At 40.2% G+C, this 19944-nt stretch overlaps 1 protein-coding gene across 2 annotated transcripts in view; it reads right to left on the reverse strand.

Moving 5' to 3' along the window:
- The window catches only part of LOC113016344 (rho GTPase-activating protein 6), a 135522-nt gene extending 117566 nt beyond the window's left edge, over positions 1-17956 (reverse strand). The window contains exon 1 of one of the 2 annotated variants that reach the window (XM_026159113.2): positions 16573-17956. In XM_026159113.2, coding sequence (XP_026014898.2) covers positions 16573-17040 — 468 coding nt within the window. In that variant the 5' untranslated portion in view covers positions 17041-17956. The remainder of the gene's footprint in view (positions 1-16572) is intronic. The other variant, XM_080296775.1, reaches the window with a different exon arrangement.
- Positions 17957-19944: the final 1988 nt, after the last annotated feature.

Genomic DNA, 19944 nt, shown 5'->3' on the forward strand with positions numbered 1-19944 from the left:
CTGGTGGATAGCTGCAGAAATACGCACTTTCACATCAGATGTTTCTTTTTGATATGCCCTTGATTTGATACTCCGAACCAAGCACATTGGTTTTTAACCATTTTTTTGTTGAATGTTCCTTAGCACTGCTTAGTAACTGTCGCTCTAGCCAATCCTCCAAATATTTACATGATAACAATGACCAGTTAACAATGATCTTTTGTATACAGTCTCTGGAGTCACAGACTGTCCTTGAACATGGTACAGGTTTAGTTAGGTGGTTTTTTAGTGGTTGGTAATTCGATTCACTACAATTTAGTGCTGTCAGCGTTAATCTCGTTAAAATGACGTTAACGCCATAACTGCATTAACGGGGCAAATCTCCGTTAGCTAGTTGGGGCTGCACAGAGTCAAAGCTTTAGCTCTGTTAGGTCATTAACGAGTTAGCGCCGTGCAGCCCCACGCATGGGGTGATCCGCGGTTATGGCGTTAACGTCATTTTAACGAGATTAATGCTGACAGCACTAAATTGTAGTGAATCGAATTACCAACCACTAAAAACCCACCTAACTAAACCTGTACCATGTTCAAGGACAGTCTGTGACTCCAGAGACTGTATACAAAAGATCATTGTTAACTAGTCTTTGTTATCATGTAAATAATAGGAGGATTGGCTAGAGCGACAGTTACTAAGCAGTGCTAAGGAACATTCAAAAAAAAAAAAAAGGTTAAAAACCAATGTGCTTGGTTCGGAGTATCAAATCAAGGGCATATCAAAAAGAAACATCTGATATGAAAGTGCGTATATCTGCAGCTATCCACCAGTAGTGATCAAAACGCAAATGTGAATTCCAGGCTGGTAGTAAGTAGCATAACAGTGAGATTAACGCTTTCCTCATAGCAAATTTTCTGCAAGAACCTAAACTAACTATAAATAACTCTGAGATCATAAAAAAACTACAGTTTCAGCCTCTATCTCCCTGTAACTGTTCCAAGATTAGGCAGAGGCCAGCTGTGTTTTGAGATGTTGTGAAATGTTTTCATCCACTGTGAGGGTCATATCACCAGAGTATACAGTGATTGAAATGAATACATAAATGGGAAGTTGTAAACTTAACACACCGTGGCCTATGTGAGACTTATCCGTGCTTCCTCTCTGGCCTGTGACAAACCACATTAGAGAGAAAGTTAGCGGACATGGGGGTCACCGTAATACACACACAGAGTAAAAGAGGGGACAGACATTACTGCCGTCAGACTTGAAAGTCCGCAATTAGATCATCGACCCTACTTTTGGATTCTCTCCCACACACATGCACAAAATCCTCTGTACAAAAAAAAGTAACTCAACACTGCTGGTTTCTCACTAAAGGAGAGTTTTAATCTGCAACAGACAGGGAGATTCTGGCTACGGAAATTAATGTTTTCTTTTCAGTCGTCTCTATTTCAAGCCGCCTTCGTCTCCCTCTCTATTGAGAAACGTCCCAAAGGAGATGTGAGAATGCTAAACCAAAATACTACCAAACAAACCCCATAGCCTTGTGTGTTTCTTTTCAACTGAATATCGTGGAAACTTGTCAAAAAAGATTGCTCGGTGCGGTTTCGTGTTTCTGTTCACATTTTCTTAAACACGTTGTATTTTATACCATCTCCTCTTGGCTTCTAAGTTGTATTTCTTATGTTGTGATCTGCTGGTTAGGTTTGTCTGATTACTTTATGGTGCAAAAGGAAGATATTACGTTACAGCAGAATGAAGAAAAACGGGCTACTGAGCGAAAAAGGATTTGTCAACTGTACTCATGCTTTATAGTGGGAAAATTTGGCTTGTTTGAAAATATATTGTCCTGATTACACAGAGAACAATGTACCTCCTTGACAGATCTTGTCTTAAACCAGTAGTTCAAACCTCCAAATTGTTTCAATTATCAAATAAAGAAAAGCCTCAGATTTAAAAAGCTGACCTGTGTTTTAAAACTCTAACTTAGTTTCTAATCAATTTCTTACAGTCCTGACATGTTCGTGTACACTTGCTTGGGTATGTACAGTTGAATCTAACCCTTCATATTCCATAAATGTTAACATTTGATAAACTGACATAAAAATATGATATGATACAGCAAAACTTGCATTATTCCTCCTAACATGTAGTGGCGTATAAGAAATAAATGTAAATATACTAAGTTTGATGATGCCACTACCTGTGCTGTATGTCTTGCAGAACTAATGAAGCTAGAAAATATAAATCCAGCACTACACTGAAGTGAATTAGACTAACTTACTTCAGCATAAAAGTTTTACTTTTAACTTGTGCAAAAGTCTTGAGCCAGTAAAATGGGGAATAGGTGCAGCAATTTACTGAATGAAGTGCAAACTAACAATTCAAAAACAGAGTTTGCACAATTGTAATGAGCTTTAAAGTAAATATTTAGTACGATGACCAGCCTGAACTCTCTTAGGCAGCTTTCTTGTCAATTCTTTAAGTAGTCTTCAGGAATAGTTCTTCATATTTCTCAAAGGACAATCAAAGCTCTTCTTTGGATATTGGCTGCCTTTTTTCTGTTTTCTGTAAATACGATCCAGCATTGCTTCAACAATGTGAAGATCTTGGCTCTGGGGAGGCTAATCCATGATCGATAGTGCTCCAATGTGTTTTTTTCTATCCACTTTTTTCTGCTTTTTCTGTATTGGCAGTCTGTTTGGGATCATTGTCATGCTAAAAAAAATGAAGCTGTTGCCGCTTTTGCTTTCTACGTGCTATTGTATGCTGGATCTAAATCTGATGGTACTTTTTTGTACTCATAATACCATCAACCAAGATCTCCAACACCACTGGCTGAAATGCAACCCAAGACCATGACAGACCCTCCTCCATGTTTGCTAGATCAGCGGTCCTCAACGCAGTCCGTGAGTCGTTTGGTACCGGGCCAAGAGAGTTGAGGCTCGGGTGTGAAATTTAGGGTTTTCAGGGTTTTTATAGTTTTTTTTTATCGTTATTTTCTTACTGTTTTAATCATTAACTCGGTTTCCCTGGATCTTTTCCCGTGTGTTATGAATAAATCTTCTTTTTATTTTGTTGTATTTACCTGCGCCACCTTAAAGGCCAGTCCGTGAAAATATTGTCAGACATAAACCGGTCTGTGGCGCAAAAAAGGTTGTGGACCGCTGTTCCAGATGGCTGTAGAGACTTACTGTTGTTGTACTTCTCGCCTGATCATTTTTGGACCTATTAATGACAGTTTTAATCAAATGTTTCATCACTCAATCGGACCTGTTGCCACTGATTTTCAGTCCAGTTTTTGTGTAATTTGGGATACTTTATCCTTTTCTGTTTCCCTACATTAAGAATGGCTTTTTGACAGCGACCCTTCCCACTGAGACCATTTCTGATGAGGTTTCAGTGAACAGCAGATGTAAAAGAAAGACCTTCAGAAAGCCTGGAGAACCACTGATCAAGGCCACTTTCAAATTACAAGAAACTCTGGGTGCTTGGAGGCAAAATATCAAGAAATGAAGGGTCACTTAAAACAGTTCCACAGCAATGTAAGTCTGTGTAATTCAAAGTGCAATAAAAGCAATCCATTTTTAGGGAGACTAATCCTGCCATACTGCCCAGAAAGTAGAATTTCATTATAGAAGAATGATGCGATGGTATGATGCAAGTATTGCAGCTGCAAAAGCTGACATGTTTAACATTACTTACAGGGTTTCTATTACTCCCCTGTGTACAAAAATCTTGGCCCATCAGTTTAATGCTGACAACCAGGCCTATTAAATTGAATAAGAATCATAATCAGACTAATACCCCTTGCAGGCCCACATGCATACATGCAGACCTCCTCTCAAGAGGGGAGACTGTAGGAGAGGTCATTATAACCAGGAATGTATGTAAGTAATACGAAACAGGTCTTTTATTTTGAAGGGCATCTTAATTTATTCTGTTATAAGCACAGATTGTAGTCTTCGAAGTGAAAACATGATTTCAGTTGGTTAAAGTAAAACAAAAATCCACCGTAAAATCATCATTTCATTTCTGTCACTGTGTTTATTTTGTAGTGTCTCTACCAATTAGAATTGACTGAATAAAAACTTTATCACTTTCTTAAACACTGCGCTATACAAACTACCTTTGCATTTTATACAGACAATGACTAGGACGCCCTTTTATCGCAGTTCAGGGTGATGGGAGGTCCGACTACAACTTTAACACAGCTGTGACTCGCTCCAGGACCTTCTGTTTCGAGCCAAGAAAAATCCACATGCATTTCATCACACTTTCAATGTTTTCATCAAGGCTCTTGCAAGACTGTGACAACATCGTCTGTTTCACTCCTTCACTCTGTTTCACATTATGAACCGATACCACTGTTCTCTTAAAACACTGATACAGCAAAAATTTGTTTAGTTTTTTTCTGTGCGGGCGTTTGTGCATGCGCAATTTTCGTATGAGCATTCCAAAGATGTCCAAACATCAAAGTCTTTTTCCTCCAATGCAGCTTCATCAGTCGGAGGGAACTTAGGGAGGAAATCAGGGAGTAAGAAGGGAAAAATGGATGGCAGGAAGGTTCACAAGTTCAAACCTCTCTGTTTGCTGGAGCATGTAAAAGAATCAACTGCGAACAAATAGATGGCTGAACCGCCACTATTATAAACTATGTTTGTTATTATTTTAAATTGTTATTGGGGTTGGTGTGTAAGAAACTGATGTAAAAATACTGTAAATTTTATAAGATATTACTCTTTGTCAATACAGTTGAAGGCTGTACATGTTGACAGCTTTCAGAAAAGAAATGAAAGTTAATTCAGGGCACAAGAAGCTGCAGACTGGGATCCCATTTAACCTGAAAAAATATGCAGTTTGTAAATATACATCATATTGTGTATGTCTGTTACCTAACTCCTCTTAATCAGTTGGGATTAAACCTATTATATAAACTGCCTAGGGTCCCACGATTATCATCAATACAGCTTTAGGGAATTATTTATATAACACTCAGATCTTTACAAATTATATTTATTAAAAAGGCGACATCATGAGTACTTTCCTGTGCATCTATTAACAGTCCTTTTACAGATAGAAATCTATACATTAGATAGAAATGTGTACCACTACTGTATTGCCCCATAACACCACAACAAATTCATCATTTGTGTACAAATTTGGAAATAAAAGTGATTGTGGTTCAGATTTTGAACACTGTTTCGATCATCACAGCACCGATGTGTTAACTTTGTTACTAACGTGACTTAACTGTCTGTGGCTCTGGCTGCTCTCTTGCACTTTTCCCAATTAAAAAAATGTATCGTACAATCTGTCTTACTATTTTGGCTGTAAATGTTGTTAATATTACATCTGCATTACATGTGCCTTGATGTTCGTAAGCACATTTTGGTAAACTATTTTTTATTCAGTTGCATGTTGGGGGTCACTGAAATGTGTTAAATGAATATCTATAATTAACTATTCGTCAAACAGTGACATGCTTATACTGCCAGTTACTTATTACTTTGCCTCATACAATCAATATGTAGCTGTCAAAGAAGAATATGAATAAATATATATATATATATATATATTATTATTAATATTTCTTTGTGTGTGTTTATGAACAGCGATTTTGCCATCTTACTACATAGTGATTTCATAAAGATAAAAAGAATAACATGACAAAACAACTTATATGTGTGTGTTTTCATACAGATTATGGTAGCAGCACCACACCAACAGTATAATGGCAGCTAAACAGCTGACAGTATTATACTTTAGAGCTTACATTTCATACACCACAACTGTCATATTTTATATAATGAATGCTGTTTAGCATGTACACAGTAAAATAATGGGTACTTGCATATAAGTGTGAAGTTCTTTGTGTCTAATCCTGACCTTATGATTGATCATGCAGTTGTTAATCATAATGTAGCAAATGTATTTTATTCTGAATCATGATATTCAGCTAAAATGGGCTCCATGTGGGTCGAATACCCCAAGCACTGGTGAAGTAATCATTTTAGGAACATGGATAGCCTGTTCTCTTAGTCTTGGAGTGCTGACGGCAAAGGTATGATTGCCTTCAGTTCTCAGTCTAGAGTGTCCTGCACAAGAATTTCAGGGATGCAACCCAAAAGTAATTTGAACAGTTTGCATCATTAAGGTAAAAGAAAAAACACTTGTCTTGTCCTTTACTTAAAGCTTTGGAGCAAAAGCCCCGAAGAGTTATTGTTGTTATAAACACTACAGCGTGGAACCCATTTGGTAGAAAAGAACAAGAACTGCTGCCTCCTGGCTCGGAGCCATGACCCGTGTCAACTCCCCACCTTGTATGGTTCACAGCGTAAGCAATGGCAAACATGTGCAGCAGTTTAAATGCTTCAGAAAACATGCAACACAAAGGCTTTTTAATTAGATATTTCACATACCTTGTGGGCGATTCTATCACAGTACATCACAGTAATGTAAAAAGGGAAATTTTACCAAGTAGCCAGCAAAATGTTGGGATCCTAATAACAGTTGTATTTCATCTTTAACATTATTAACATTACATATTGTGTCCTTTAAAGGAAACATTTTCACTCTTCCTCTACCTTTTGCTTCACAATACTTTAATAGGTGACTATTAATTGAAGTATAGCTCTCATTGTTGTCGAGTTGATATTTCTGTATCTGCCTAAACACCTTTTCATATTGTATTTTACAGCTGTGAAAAGTCAATTTTCACAGCACTCTATGCAGTCCTGCAATAAACTAACTGCACCCAATAACAGAATGATGCAGAAATCCATTTCTGTATGACTTTATCAGTCTCTCACACCATTGTGGAGGAATTTTGGCCCACCCTTCTTTACAATGCCCAAGTTCATTAAGGTTTGTGGGTATTTGCTCTCTTAAAGTCCTGCCACAGCATTTCGATTTAGTTAAGGCCTGGACTGGGCCATCGCAACACCTTGATTCTTTTCTTTCCCGGCCATTCTGTTGTAGATTTTTAAGTAAAGGTTAAGCTGTTGTACTGATGGCCTCACATTTGACTCTAGAATACTTTGGTATACAGAGGACTACATGGACAACTGAATGATTGCAAGTTTTGTGGTTGTGTTGCTACAAAACAAACTCATAGTACCCTTCTACCACTGTGCTTGGCGTAAGGTGTTTGCACTGATATGCTGTATTTTGTTATCACTTTGGTCTCACCTGTCCAAAGGACATAAATTCAGAAGCCTGGTGGTTTGTTCAGATGCCACTTTGCAAACTAAATCATACTGCAGCGCTCTTCTTACAGAATAAAAGGCTTTCTCCTGGTACCTGTCCATGCTAAGTAGGCTCGTAGGGTCTGAGACTGACCTCTTTTTAAACTTTTCTCTTTTGTATTTTGCTGATCATTGCTCAGTCTGACCTTGGGGTGAATTTCCTGGGGCACTCCTAGGAAAATCGTGGCCTTGTGTTAACATACACTTGAATGTCCCAGACCAGAAAAATGCCAAAACTTGTGCTTCCATAGAGGTGCGCAGACTCGTTGATGATCAGTAAATCAAGTGCATTTGATTAGCAGCAGCTGGCTACTACTTACCCTCTTAATTTCAACTGAAGCATTAAGGTTGTACTCAGTTTTCAACGGGACTGAACAGTTTCCTATTAAATCTTCTTTTTCACAAGACTGTATATCAGGAATGGCTTATGAGATACAAAACAATTCCCACAGGTATATATATATATATATATATATATATATATACATATATGTATATATATATATATATATATATATATTAGGGGTGCAACGATATTCGTATCGATATTGAACTGTTCGTATATTAGGGGTGCAACGATATTCGTATCGATATTGAACTGTTCGATACAGTGCTTTCGGTTCGGTACGCATATGTATCGAACAATACAACATTTGTAATTTATTTTATCAACTTTCCTTCTGACGATGCTGTCTGTGTGGAGCGCTCAGTGAATCTGCGTTCGACTACTCCGCCTAGGCTGCACTGTCGAGCGCAGATCCACTGAGCGCTCAACACAGACAGCATCGTCAGAAGGAAGAGCGCAGGGCAAGCTAGCAAGACAGAAGTTAAGCTCTCCTTGCAACATGGACCTCCCCCACCCTCATTCAGATCTGGCGTTTGGAATTATTTTGGTTTTCATGTGACGTATGACCCTGAAGGTAAGCGAGTCATGGACTAAAGTAAAACAGTATGTTGGATGTGCCACGCAATGCTCAATTACATGGGTGGGAGCTAGTGTGTTAGCGCAGTTAGCTCGTTAACGTGTTGGCCGTCTAGCCCCATGCACGGGACGATCAGGGGTAGCTCGTTAACGGAGATTTGCCGTGTTGTGGCGTTAAGGTCATTTTAACGAGGTTAACCTGAAAGCACTAGTGGGAACACAATGAATATGACTGCACATTTACACCGACATCATCCTAGTGCAAAGACAAAAACAACAAGCATGCTACTAACTTTACCCGAGTCATTTAGACAGCCGTTAGCACATAATTCTCCTTATGGGGACCTGATATGTTTAATATGCTGCTGAGAATATAGCCCAGAAGAAGCGGATAGTATAGCTTTTATTTTGGAAAGAGCCATTTCTCTGTAATAAACTCTCTTTTCCAAAGATGAGTGATTCCTCAATCAGATACAGGGCTCGCAAAATCGGTAGCCCGACGTCCCGGGGCTAGCGATTTTTCCAGTTGGGCTACCAAAATCTATCTCTGCCCTGCCCGTCGGGCTATTGTAGGAAGGAAAAATATATGTCAATGCTTTTGCATTCTTTCGGAAATGTATCTGGGTAATTATGTCATTGGCATCGGTGAGCCACTGTCAATATGTGACATATTGAAATCGCGTTTGAATTTGCGCTTGTTTTTTTGCTTTCACTTTGCAATCGCGTGAACTGTGTATAGAGAGCGACAGCACTGATCTGTGAGTGATGATAATTTGTGCACCAATTCCTCTGACATTGTCTTATTAATCGTTAGCTTACTATGCAAACATGACAAGTGAAATCTCCCGCAGCAAGCTTAAACATGTGAGAGGTTGATCGCGCAGAGAATCGCTGAGCTTATGTGAGTCCGTGTGTAAAAGCATTTCAGTTCTGCTGAGCCAAATAAGACAGGTCAGGGTGAAGAAGTGACAGCCAAAGAAAAGCTTACCACAAAACGGAAAAGTTATGACAAATCAGACTATAAGGCAAAAAGAAAGTGCAGCTTTATGGTTTCATGGACAAAAGAATTTCTGTGGCTGCAATATGACGAGCTAAATAACCAGGGCTGCACATAAGTGGTCCGCAGGTGCGCATTCGCTGTCAAAATAAAAAACACGCACAAGGGTTAGGGTTAAATTTAAAAACTGTACTTTTGAGTTAAAATATATATTTATAATTTTAATAAATGACAAATTAAAAAGGCATGAACATTTTATTTTATATATAGATATAGATATATATATATATATCTTAGGGGTGCAACGATACACAAAATTCATGGTTCGGTTTGGTTTGATATTTTGGTGTCACGGTTCAATATTTTTTCGATACAAAAAAAAATGTTCATGCCTTTTTAATTTGTCATTTATTAAAATTATAAATATATATTTTAACTCAAAAGTACAGTTTTTAAATTTAATGTTGCTGAAACAACAAAGTAATAAAAAAATAAATCTATCTGATGGAGAAATCACTCATCTTTGGAAAACAGAGTTTATTACAGAGAAATGGCTCCTTCCAAAATAAAAGCTATACTATACGCTTCTTCTGGGCTATATTCTCAGCAGCATATTAAACATATCAGGTCCCCATAATGAGAATCATGTGCTAACGGCTGTCTAAATGACTCGGGTAAAGTTTGTAGCATGTGTGCTTGTTGTTTTTGTCTGCTTCCACTTGTCTTTGCACTAGGATGATGTCAGAGTAAATGTGCAGTCATATTCGTTGTGTTCCCACTAGTGCTGTCAGCGTTAATCTAGTTAAAATGACGTTAACGCCGCAACACCTCAAATCTCTGTTAATGAGCTACCGCGGATTGCCCCGTGTGTGGGGCTGGACGACGTCAACACGTTAACGAGCTAACTGCGCTAACACACTAGTTCCCACCCATGTAATTGAGCATTGCGTGGCACATCCAACATACTGTTTTACTTTTGTCCATGACTCGCTTACGTTCAGGGTCATACGTCACATGAAAACCAAAATAGTTCCAAACGCCAGATCTGAATGAGGGTGGGGGAGGTTCAATTTGCCATGTTGCAAGGAGAGCTTAACTTCTGTCTCGCTAGCTTGCCCTGCGCTCAGTGAATCTGCGTTCGACTACTCCTAGGCTGCACTGTCGAGCGCAGATCCACTGAGTGCTCAACAAAGACAGCATCATCAGAAGAAAAGTTGATAAAATAAATTAAAAATGTTGTATTGTGATTATCATTATCATTTTGCTTCTAGTTTAGAACTACCAGTTCTCGCTATCTGTATCTTCTACCTTACCAAGCATGCTAGCTAGAGTTAATTGATCATTTAGCACTCTAAATGAAAAGAAATGTCCAAAAAGCAAGGGGTCAAACTTTAGTGATTAGTGACACGATTACCGGTTATCTGTGTCAGTGTTTAAAATGCAGCTTACCAAGGATGCATACTGAGCATGCCTTAGCTGATAACTCCAGCTGCTTGTCTAAATGTAGTCTTCTGGTTCCAAAAAGACAAGATGGTGACAGCCAAAAAGCTACAGTGCATATGTCAGATTTAAGTCCATAAAGTACTGAGAGAGTTCACTGGGGCTATGTACATCTTTTATATACAATCTGTGATATAAACTTAATGTATGAATTTGTTAGGGTCACTTTCAGAGGATGGGGACAAATGACCTATATGTTTATCCAGGTTACATAGGCAACTTGGATATGAGCCCACGTAAATTAAAACCTACAGTTCCAAGGTCTCATCTTCCAGGGCCTTTAAATGTCATGGGTACGGTATTTAATGGCAACATCCTGCTGAGACACTTTATTCCACACCAATGTGTGCCACCCTAAATGACCAGCAAAGAAAACGAGACAAATTGACTTATTCTAAGAAGACAAACAAATGACTGGTTCTCGTTGTGTTATTCTACTTATTCGGTGAGCGCTCAGCACCCTGACATAGTTTGATGATGTTGCATAAACACATGGGCCTTTCGAGAATTTTAAGAATGGTAACAACTAGATGCAAGCAGCAGTAATTTTTCCAGAAGATAATCAAGAGATAAAATACAATGATAGACTAATAAACACTAATACAGAGCCATTTCCTAACTTCGCATTCCTTTGGGGGAGATCATAAGGCATGCCAACTTTGTTTTTTACCTTGCATATCTGAGAGCTTATATAAAACTTTCATGCCTCAGATTTTGTTAAAATTCATAAGCACAAGCGGAAGTAGAATATTCAAATGGGAATTCTCCTTATCTGAAGTTCTCATGCCAAGGGATTCAGTAATGCTGTAAGGAAACAAAAACACAAAAACTGTGGTTACTTTTGTGCAAATGTAAGCAACCACAATTGTGTATCGTCACTTTTGGAAGCTAATAACACGTGAGACATTACAGCAAAAATCACCTTTTATTGTCTCTTTATTTAGATTAGTCTGCCCCTCCCCACCCCACGTTCCTTCACTTTGCCTCTAACACTGCTATTACTTAGGAGCTCAGTGTGTAATTGTGCATGTAACATTTTGATTACAGTTACGAATGTTAATCACCAAAAAGGCAAAGCTTTTACCTCAAAGACCCAGTGCTAACTTTCTCAAAGTCATCTGTTATCAATCATTTAGTAACATTTCTTTTCATACTAAGTCTCCTCTGTAAAGCATTTGAGTAAGTGGTTCTAAAAATAGGATCTACAATGTCAACAATCTGGAGCCCCATAAACAAGCAAGATTAAATTAGCCGACTGCTGTTTCCTCTCCGAGCCTTTGCGCGTGTGCGTCTCTGTGCGCGTACCTGGAAATACAGCGGCGCACGTGTAGGTTCAGCGTATGCTTCAAATGCTAAACTTTCAAATACCAATGTCTGAATGTGCCTATAAAAACCTACATTGTTTTTATACTCGTGCTATTTTGCAAGAACATGTGTTGATACGGTGTCCAATTTTGGAGCCCGTAACTCCACGAGAAGGACCACATCCAGTCACTGACACCCCCCACCTCCCCCCGCTCCCCCACCCCCCTCTCCTACTGTAATAACACAGAGGGTACTGCCTGATGAATTTTTCTTTTTCTTTTTGCATCTCTTTTTGCTCTTTCAGCATCAACAACCTGGCCGTGGAAAAATTTAGCTGTTAAGCAATCGTGGCCAATATAACTGTTAGGCTTTGCTTCACTCCGTCTATGTTTCACCCTTTCATTCTTCCTCTCTGTCCATATCTCCCTCCTTAAAAAGGCATAGCATGAGACCATTCTGCACAGGTTGCCCTGTTCACATGCATACACACTCAGTAGTACACGTGCAAATGATCTCTATCTGGGCAAATGTCTGAACTTTGACTAGATAGCGATGCATGAACTGGCACCTGCATTTACATCACTGATATTGCAGTGCTGGTCTACCTTTATCTTTAAACATTTATTATGTTATTAATACATACAATAAAACAACACAAATATGCCCTCGTTAGATACAGGAGCTATTACTTCGTTATAAATAGTTGAGCTAAACCATCAGAGGTAATGCGATAATATTAATGCAGTGCATTTGCATCAGCAGCAACCTCGCAGTTCTTCTCGTAGACTGTACACGAAAGATCAATGTAACCATCTGGATGTCACCAGTTGTTCTGTAAAGTCTCATTATGAAGGCTTAATTTGACTATTCTGGCCATCTCTATCTTCTTTTTTAAAACAGACATCACAACAGAGGGGTACATCGACAACATAGGTCCACCCTAAAAAGAACACCCCTCTTTATTGTGTATTTAACTCTAAATACAATAATATTTTACAAAATTAACAAGAGAGCTTTCTCCTGATGATGTCATAGTGATGTCATTTCAAGGTTATCTGATTTATCAGTTAAATATTAAAAAGAAAATTGAGCGTCTAAATTGCGTCATTCAAAATCAGGATTCAGTGTGTTATGAACTTATCTGAGGCATACGAAAGACGAAAGGTCAGGGTTATCTCAGCCTACTATTTCTTATTTTTATTACTGAAGGTATATTTTCATTTTGAACTTACGTGTGACAAAGAAGATTTTCATGGGAATCTATGCAGTCCTGAGAATAACCAAATAAACCTTTTACCATATGCCCTTTTAGTATCATTCACATCGTTATGGAGGAATTTTGATCCACTCTTTTTTTACAGTATTGCTTCATTTTATTGAGGTGTGCAGATGTTTGTTTATGCACAGCACTCTTAATGTCCTGCCACACCATTTGAATAAGGTTGAAGCTGACTGGTGCACACTTCAACCTTAAAAGGTGATTCTTTTCTCTTTAAGCCATACTATTGTAGATTTACTGCTGTGCTTGGAATCATTTTTCTGCTGCATGACCCAATTCCATCCAAGTTTTAGCAACCAGACAGATGGCCTGACATTAAACTCTACAATACTTTGGTATACAGACGGGTTCAAGGTTGACTCAATGACTGTAAGATGGCCAGGTCCCATGGCTGGAAACAAAGCCCAAATCATCACGCCTCCACCACTGTGCTTGACAATTGTTATGATGAGTTTTGTAAAAACCAAACACAGTATGTCAGTGCAAACATGGTGCTGTGTGTTATGGCCAAACATCTCCACTGTGGTCTTGTATGTCCATGGACATTGATCCAGAAGACTTTGAAAAATTAATCTGTGCTGCCATGTTCTTTTAAGAGAGTAGAGGCTTTCTCCTGGCAACCCGTCAAGACAAGCCATGTTCAGTCTTTTTAAATGTTTATCTTTTTAAAACTGCAATTTTTTAAGTGAAACAAGTTGTAAGTGCTTTTTAAAAAACATCCAGAGGAATTGAGATTGACAGGTTGATGACTCATTCTTTTGCTATTTCTCTGAATTGGAAGTTCCTCTGGTGATTGGGTATTTAAAAACCATGTGTTATTGATTTCATTAAGCTGTGATGATTACACTTGTCATGATTTGAAATGAAATCATGCGAATTTCATAGTTTGGCTCTCCTCAGTATTAATCCTAAGTATACAGGTTTCTCACATGACATCATGCGCACATTGTTCAAACGCTGTCTGATGACCCCTTGGCAACCACCGGTCACTAAGCCGAAATATTGGTGAGTGGTTATTGGCTGTTGCTAGGCTGCAAAGAGGGTGCTGCACCAAAATCCTTCTTGCAATCCTTGCCTGTAGTTTGCACTGAAGTTGCTCGGTGCTGCAGCCAACATTCTTCAAAAGCCACAACTTTTATTTTGAAGGCAAGCAGTCTCCGTGTCCGGTTTGTGTCACACTTCTCACAGCCTGACTAGCACTCGGAGAGTAGTTGTCAAGTGTTCGCAGACCAGTTGGCATCTTCTGTGCAAACTACAGGCCACTGTGGCAATCTGCTACCAACCAAGGCAATCTGAAGTTGTTTTCCACATTTTTCCCTTGTGGTTGCCAGATGGTTGCCCAATGGCTTCTAACTCTTTGTGACTAGGCCCTTATCCACGTGCCCCATAAGTTAACATGTTCAACACCCCCGGTCATGTCAACCTTGGAAAGAAATTAACTAATTGCATCTTAACTAATGTTAAAAGCAAAATTCTTTCGATTCCCACTATTAAATACATGCTTACACTTCATTTCAGAGTTTTACTTCACACCCATAGGTGTTTGACACATCCCAGTAGACCAGTAACACTTTCTTGGCTCCGTAATTTTACAAACACTCCGAGGTGCAATAACTTCGGTCCAGATTGCACTAATGACTCCATACCGATGGCCTCAAGTTGGCCCCAATCGGGGGGTGGAAACTGCAACTTAAACAGGCTTACAGTGATGGGAAACGCCACTCTCTGAGAACCTCAAGACATCTCGCAGAAGAAGAGAGGGAGGAAAATGCGAGTATGGACGCCTGCATGTGTGCGTGCGAGTGTGAGAAAGAAAGAAGAGGCGTGCTGCAAGAAAGTAAAACAGAGCGGCGCTGGAGCCGTTCCTTTTAATGGGAAATGATGGGGGAGCTGTTTGATGGCTGCGTGCTTTTGACCCTGTGACTGCTTGCAGTCGTGAGAACCAAGTCCCCGGCCATGTGTCCTTAAGCCCCTCATATCAACACACACACACACATACCGCCACATATACACACACACTTCCAATCAAATACAAGAAAAATATGCAGAAAAGGAGACTAAGTGTTTAAAGAAGCAGGAAAATTATACCTTTCCAGACAGAGTACAGGTGGACTCGTGTCAACTATGCACCCCCCCCCCCCCCCCCCCACACACACACACACTTAAAAGAAGTCCCCCAAGGATGTTTTGGTAAGGATTTCATCTACTGCCTGCCCCATATTCACACTCAGTTTGACATCTATATGAAGACAAAAGCCAAAGCAGCCCAATGATGACAACAGTAGGAGGGAAAAATCTATCGACACTTCATTGCACCTTTTGTTGGAGTGATTTAATCCTCAAAGTGCTGTAAGATTTTCTTTTGCTTTCCCAGGATAAGGTGTGACTCCCACAAAGACTGAAAACACAGTAATGACCATGCAGCCAAGGGAGAAACAAAAATCCAGGTGGGGGAGGTGGACCAGAGCTATCCCTTCCCCCTGAGTTAATTACCCATGTGCCCTTGGGCCAGACTAGGAAAAAAAAGCACTTTCCAGGCTGAAATGGGCTGACTGCTTTGGTACTGTAGGGCTTTCAGTTGCAGATGTCAAACATTCCCTGTCTTTTAAAACCCATAAATCTTTTAGGTAAAGCTCCAACATCTCGCTACCTCAGGTCATGGTCGAATTTCAGATAGCATTGTGCAATTTTGGTATCGATCTGATATCAAGCAAATGCAGGGCCAGGACTGCTGATACCAATACTTTAACCTTATAAAAGCACATTCTGAATGAGTAATCAGTCGCTGTGATATTTACTTTTCACAATAATTACATAATGAAATTAGAAAACACACATCTTTTAGCTTTTCATCTTTTTTAAACTGGGTTTTTGGAAACCTTGAATTTACATTGTCTGTCTCTAAAGCACTTTGGGTCAATTTCTGTTGTTTAAATGTGCTACAGGCTACAAATAAAATATACAGTCAACACAAGAGGTTCAGATATTTTTGATAGAGCGTGTTTGAGGTATATTTTTTCATTTACGAAGTTAATATGAATATTTTCTTTTTAAATTATGCATTTAACACAAGTCAGCAGGCTACACACTAAACTTAAGAGGCTAGAAACAAAGTATCGATCCTATCACACACACCCCCCCCCCCCCCGAAGCACACAGACGCTCAAGAATGCACTTCAAGGAAAGCGATGGGGTTGGAGGGCACATAACTCTCACAAATATGTATCATATGCATTCATGTAAGAAAACTGATTAGCGAGCTGAACGATAAGAGTGGGATTTCGTTTTAATCTGTTCCTTTTGGCCACCAAAAGAAAAAAAAACTGTCACCCTGGGAAGGGAGTTTACCTCTGACTTCCACACGACGTAAGAGTGAGAGCTGGAAGGCTGCACTTTCTTCTGTAGCCACCTCCGCGGGGAAAACAGCGTGCCGGTGCTCCCTGAGGGAGCGGCACCAGCTCCCCTCACCATAAACGGTAAATCCCCGGCGGTATTCCTTTTGGCACGCTTAACCACGTCATAGTCAAAGTGGAAGTTGGAGGACGGGGAAACATCCAGAGGTATGGAAGGAGAGGAGATGGAAGGGGTTATAGGTTCCTTCAGGGTCGGGATCTTGGTGCGTAAAGCCGGCTTCACAGCCAAGCGCTCGGCGGACGCACCTGTGTCTGCGGCCGCTCCATCGCTCCCGGTGCCGCAGTGTCTGATGATGGCGGGGTCCAGGCTCCGGGTCTGGCGTAGCCTGCGTTTGGTTATGGCTTTGGAGGCAGGGGACGAGCAGGAAAAGACGCTGTTTAGAAGTCCTTGAGCGGCTGACATTGTGTTCAGAACTCACATTAGCGCACTTCGGAGAAGCTTCCCCGCGAACTTAAAAGTTCAGCGCTGCCCCATTAAAAGAGCCGGGCGGTGATGCATCTGAGTGGAGACACCGTGGACAAAGTCTTCTTTTCCTCCTCCGTGCTCTTCTGCTTATTCCTGTGCTGGAGCTGGAGCGAGAATCCTAGAAAGGTGGGGTGGGGGAGAGTGCGCTTAGGGGTGGGGTTCAGAAAATGTAAGACGAATGCCTCCTCGCTTGTTTTTATTTTTTGCTTAATAGTCAATTGAATGTTTGGTGATGGTTTAATAAATACATTGGGCTTGGCTGGTTTTCTCCACAAGATAACCAGCTGGTGAGCACTGTTCCTCCTCTACCAAAGTCCACCCTGTTACGCCCCTAGTCCAGGCGTGTAGAGACGCACATAAGGTTGGAGGAGAGAGAGACAAATACCCGCCCTGGTTCCCAAGCCAAACATCCAAAACCAGTTGTGAGTAAAAAAGGTGATTTTATTGAAGATAATGAAGCATAGCTCCAGGGTGAACTCAGGCCAAAATAATAAACAAAACCAACTAAGTCCCACCAGAAAACTAACTCAACCCTAAGAAAGAAACAGAACAAACAAATGACAATACTAACCCTAAAACTAAAACAGGAGAAAACTGTTCCAAAGAAAAAGGCGGCTCACCCCTTCTGCTTCAGCCTAAGAGTGCCTATAAGCGGCTCTCACAGATCACGCTCACACAAATACACACAGCCGTAACACACCCAGAAAAATATCATTTTAAGGTCAGTCTTAGTTAAGTTACATCACTTTTTTTTTTAATAAAATAAAATAAGGGTAAGATGACTTTCTGTAATTATAAAGCCCATTTCCATAAGAGGTAATTAAGACAAGGACAGACAATCAGCAGCCAGGAAGGAGGTCATGCATAGAGGTAGATGTGATTTAGCTGGGGATGAGTATTAATCCCAGCTTCCTATTAATCCACCTTGCTGTCTGGGAATAATAGACCTATCAGCAAAAGGCTGCTGCGCGCTATTATTAGCCAAACAATAAGTAAGCCAGGATTAATAGACCCATTCCTTTCTTTATACACCTGTGCATGAGACATTTGTTTACACAGATGCCCAAAAAGGGGGGAGTTAAGCTGGCTGTGTGTGCACAAGGAGTGCGTGTGTGTGTGTGTGTGTGTGTGTGTGTGTGTGTGTGTGTGTGTGTGTGTGTGTGTGTGTGTGTGTGTGTGTGTGTGTAATAGAGAGAGAGAGAAAGCAGAAGCATGTGTGGCCCCGTGTGTGTGAAAGTATGGGAAAAATGAAAAGAGACAGCGGGAGTCTGGGGAGGAGGGTGTCTCCCGGCTGATAAAGGAGCTTATGAAGCTGCACAGCATGACACACAGATACACATATGCGCACACACAGATACCCACAGAACAGCGTGACATGACACTGATAACAGCTGAGATAGATTTGACCCTTCTAAAAACAGTCTGAGGGGGGAAAGAATGGGACGCGGGCTGAACAAAAACACTCCAGTCCCAATTAGAAGAAGACAGTTCATGAATCTGTTTCATGATTAGAGATTTTTTCTTCACCTTTCTCGACAATCTTTCATTCAGTCCACTACAAAGTTGGTGGGTACACTCCCAGGGATGCTGGTAAGCACACTGAATAGTCTGATGTCATTCAGATTACAGTCATTCTCACATATTGGTTAAAAGCGTTCTCTGTCACTACCGTTCCAGTACACCGACTGCTGCCTGCTCCACTCTGTGTGTAGGGGGAGGGCCACATGGCACCTTTGTGAGGACAGATAGCCATAATACTGCATTCCCGAGTCTCTCATCCCTAGGTTTAACCACTAACCCCAATCACTAAGCACAATCATAAACATTTAATTCAATCTATTTATACAGCACCAAATCACAACAGCAGTCATCTCAAGTGGATCACCTATGAGTAAGGAAGGATAATCTCCCTTTTAAGAGGAAGAAACCTCCACTGCGACCAGCTGGGGATGGAGGAAGACAGGACAAAAGACACATTGTGGAAGAGAAGACGAGTTATTATTAATAACCATATGCTCTGTCAAAAAGAAAAGTTTAAGCTGAATCTTAAAAGTAGAGAGGGTGTCCGTCTTTTAACTCCAAATTGGGAGCTGGACCCACCTGGAAGCTGAAGGCTCTGCCTCCCATTCTACTTTTAAATATCCTAGGAACCACAAGTAAGCCTGTAGTCTGAGCAAGAAGCGGTCTGTTGGAGTGATATGGTACTGTAGGGTCTTTAAGATAAGATGGACCCTGATTATTCATGTGAGGAGAAGGATTTTAAATGTGATTCTGGATTTACAAGGGAGCCAATGAAGAGAAGCTAGTATTAGGGAAATATGCTCTCTCTTTATAGTCCCTGTCTGTACTCTTGGTGCAGCATTTTGGATCAACTGAAAGCTTCTCAGGGAGTTTTCAGGAACACTTAATAATAAAGAATTACAGTAGTCATTAGTTTGTAAGATTTTTAGAGCTGAGTACAGTGAATTTATCCTTATAACTTCTTATGACATCAACTTCTGAAATGCCTTGGGGGCAACTGTCAACTGTAGCTGCAAAAACAGCAAAAATAAAAAAATCAATTTCGGGAGCTCCAAAGACTGCAATTGCTCTAGTAGCCACTTGAGGCTGTTTTCAAAAGTGAGTCAAACCCAAAGACTCCCATGCTAAAATGCATAACTTCAAAAAGCATCACCCCAGGATGTTTACAGCCTGGTACAAAAACTGTTTTGGCCTCCATGTAAATAAATATTTCGAGTTTTCTCCTATGATACTGTGGTTTATAATAACTAGAGGTGGGCGGAACAATCCAAAAATCGATAGTAAGCATACCAACATCGGTATTGGTACTGATCAACACAA

Source organism: Astatotilapia calliptera, chromosome 23, assembly GCF_964374335.1.
Source record: "Astatotilapia calliptera chromosome 23, fAstCal68.1, whole genome shotgun sequence".
In the NCBI taxonomy this organism is placed as follows: Eukaryota; Metazoa; Chordata; class Actinopteri; order Cichliformes; family Cichlidae; genus Astatotilapia; species Astatotilapia calliptera.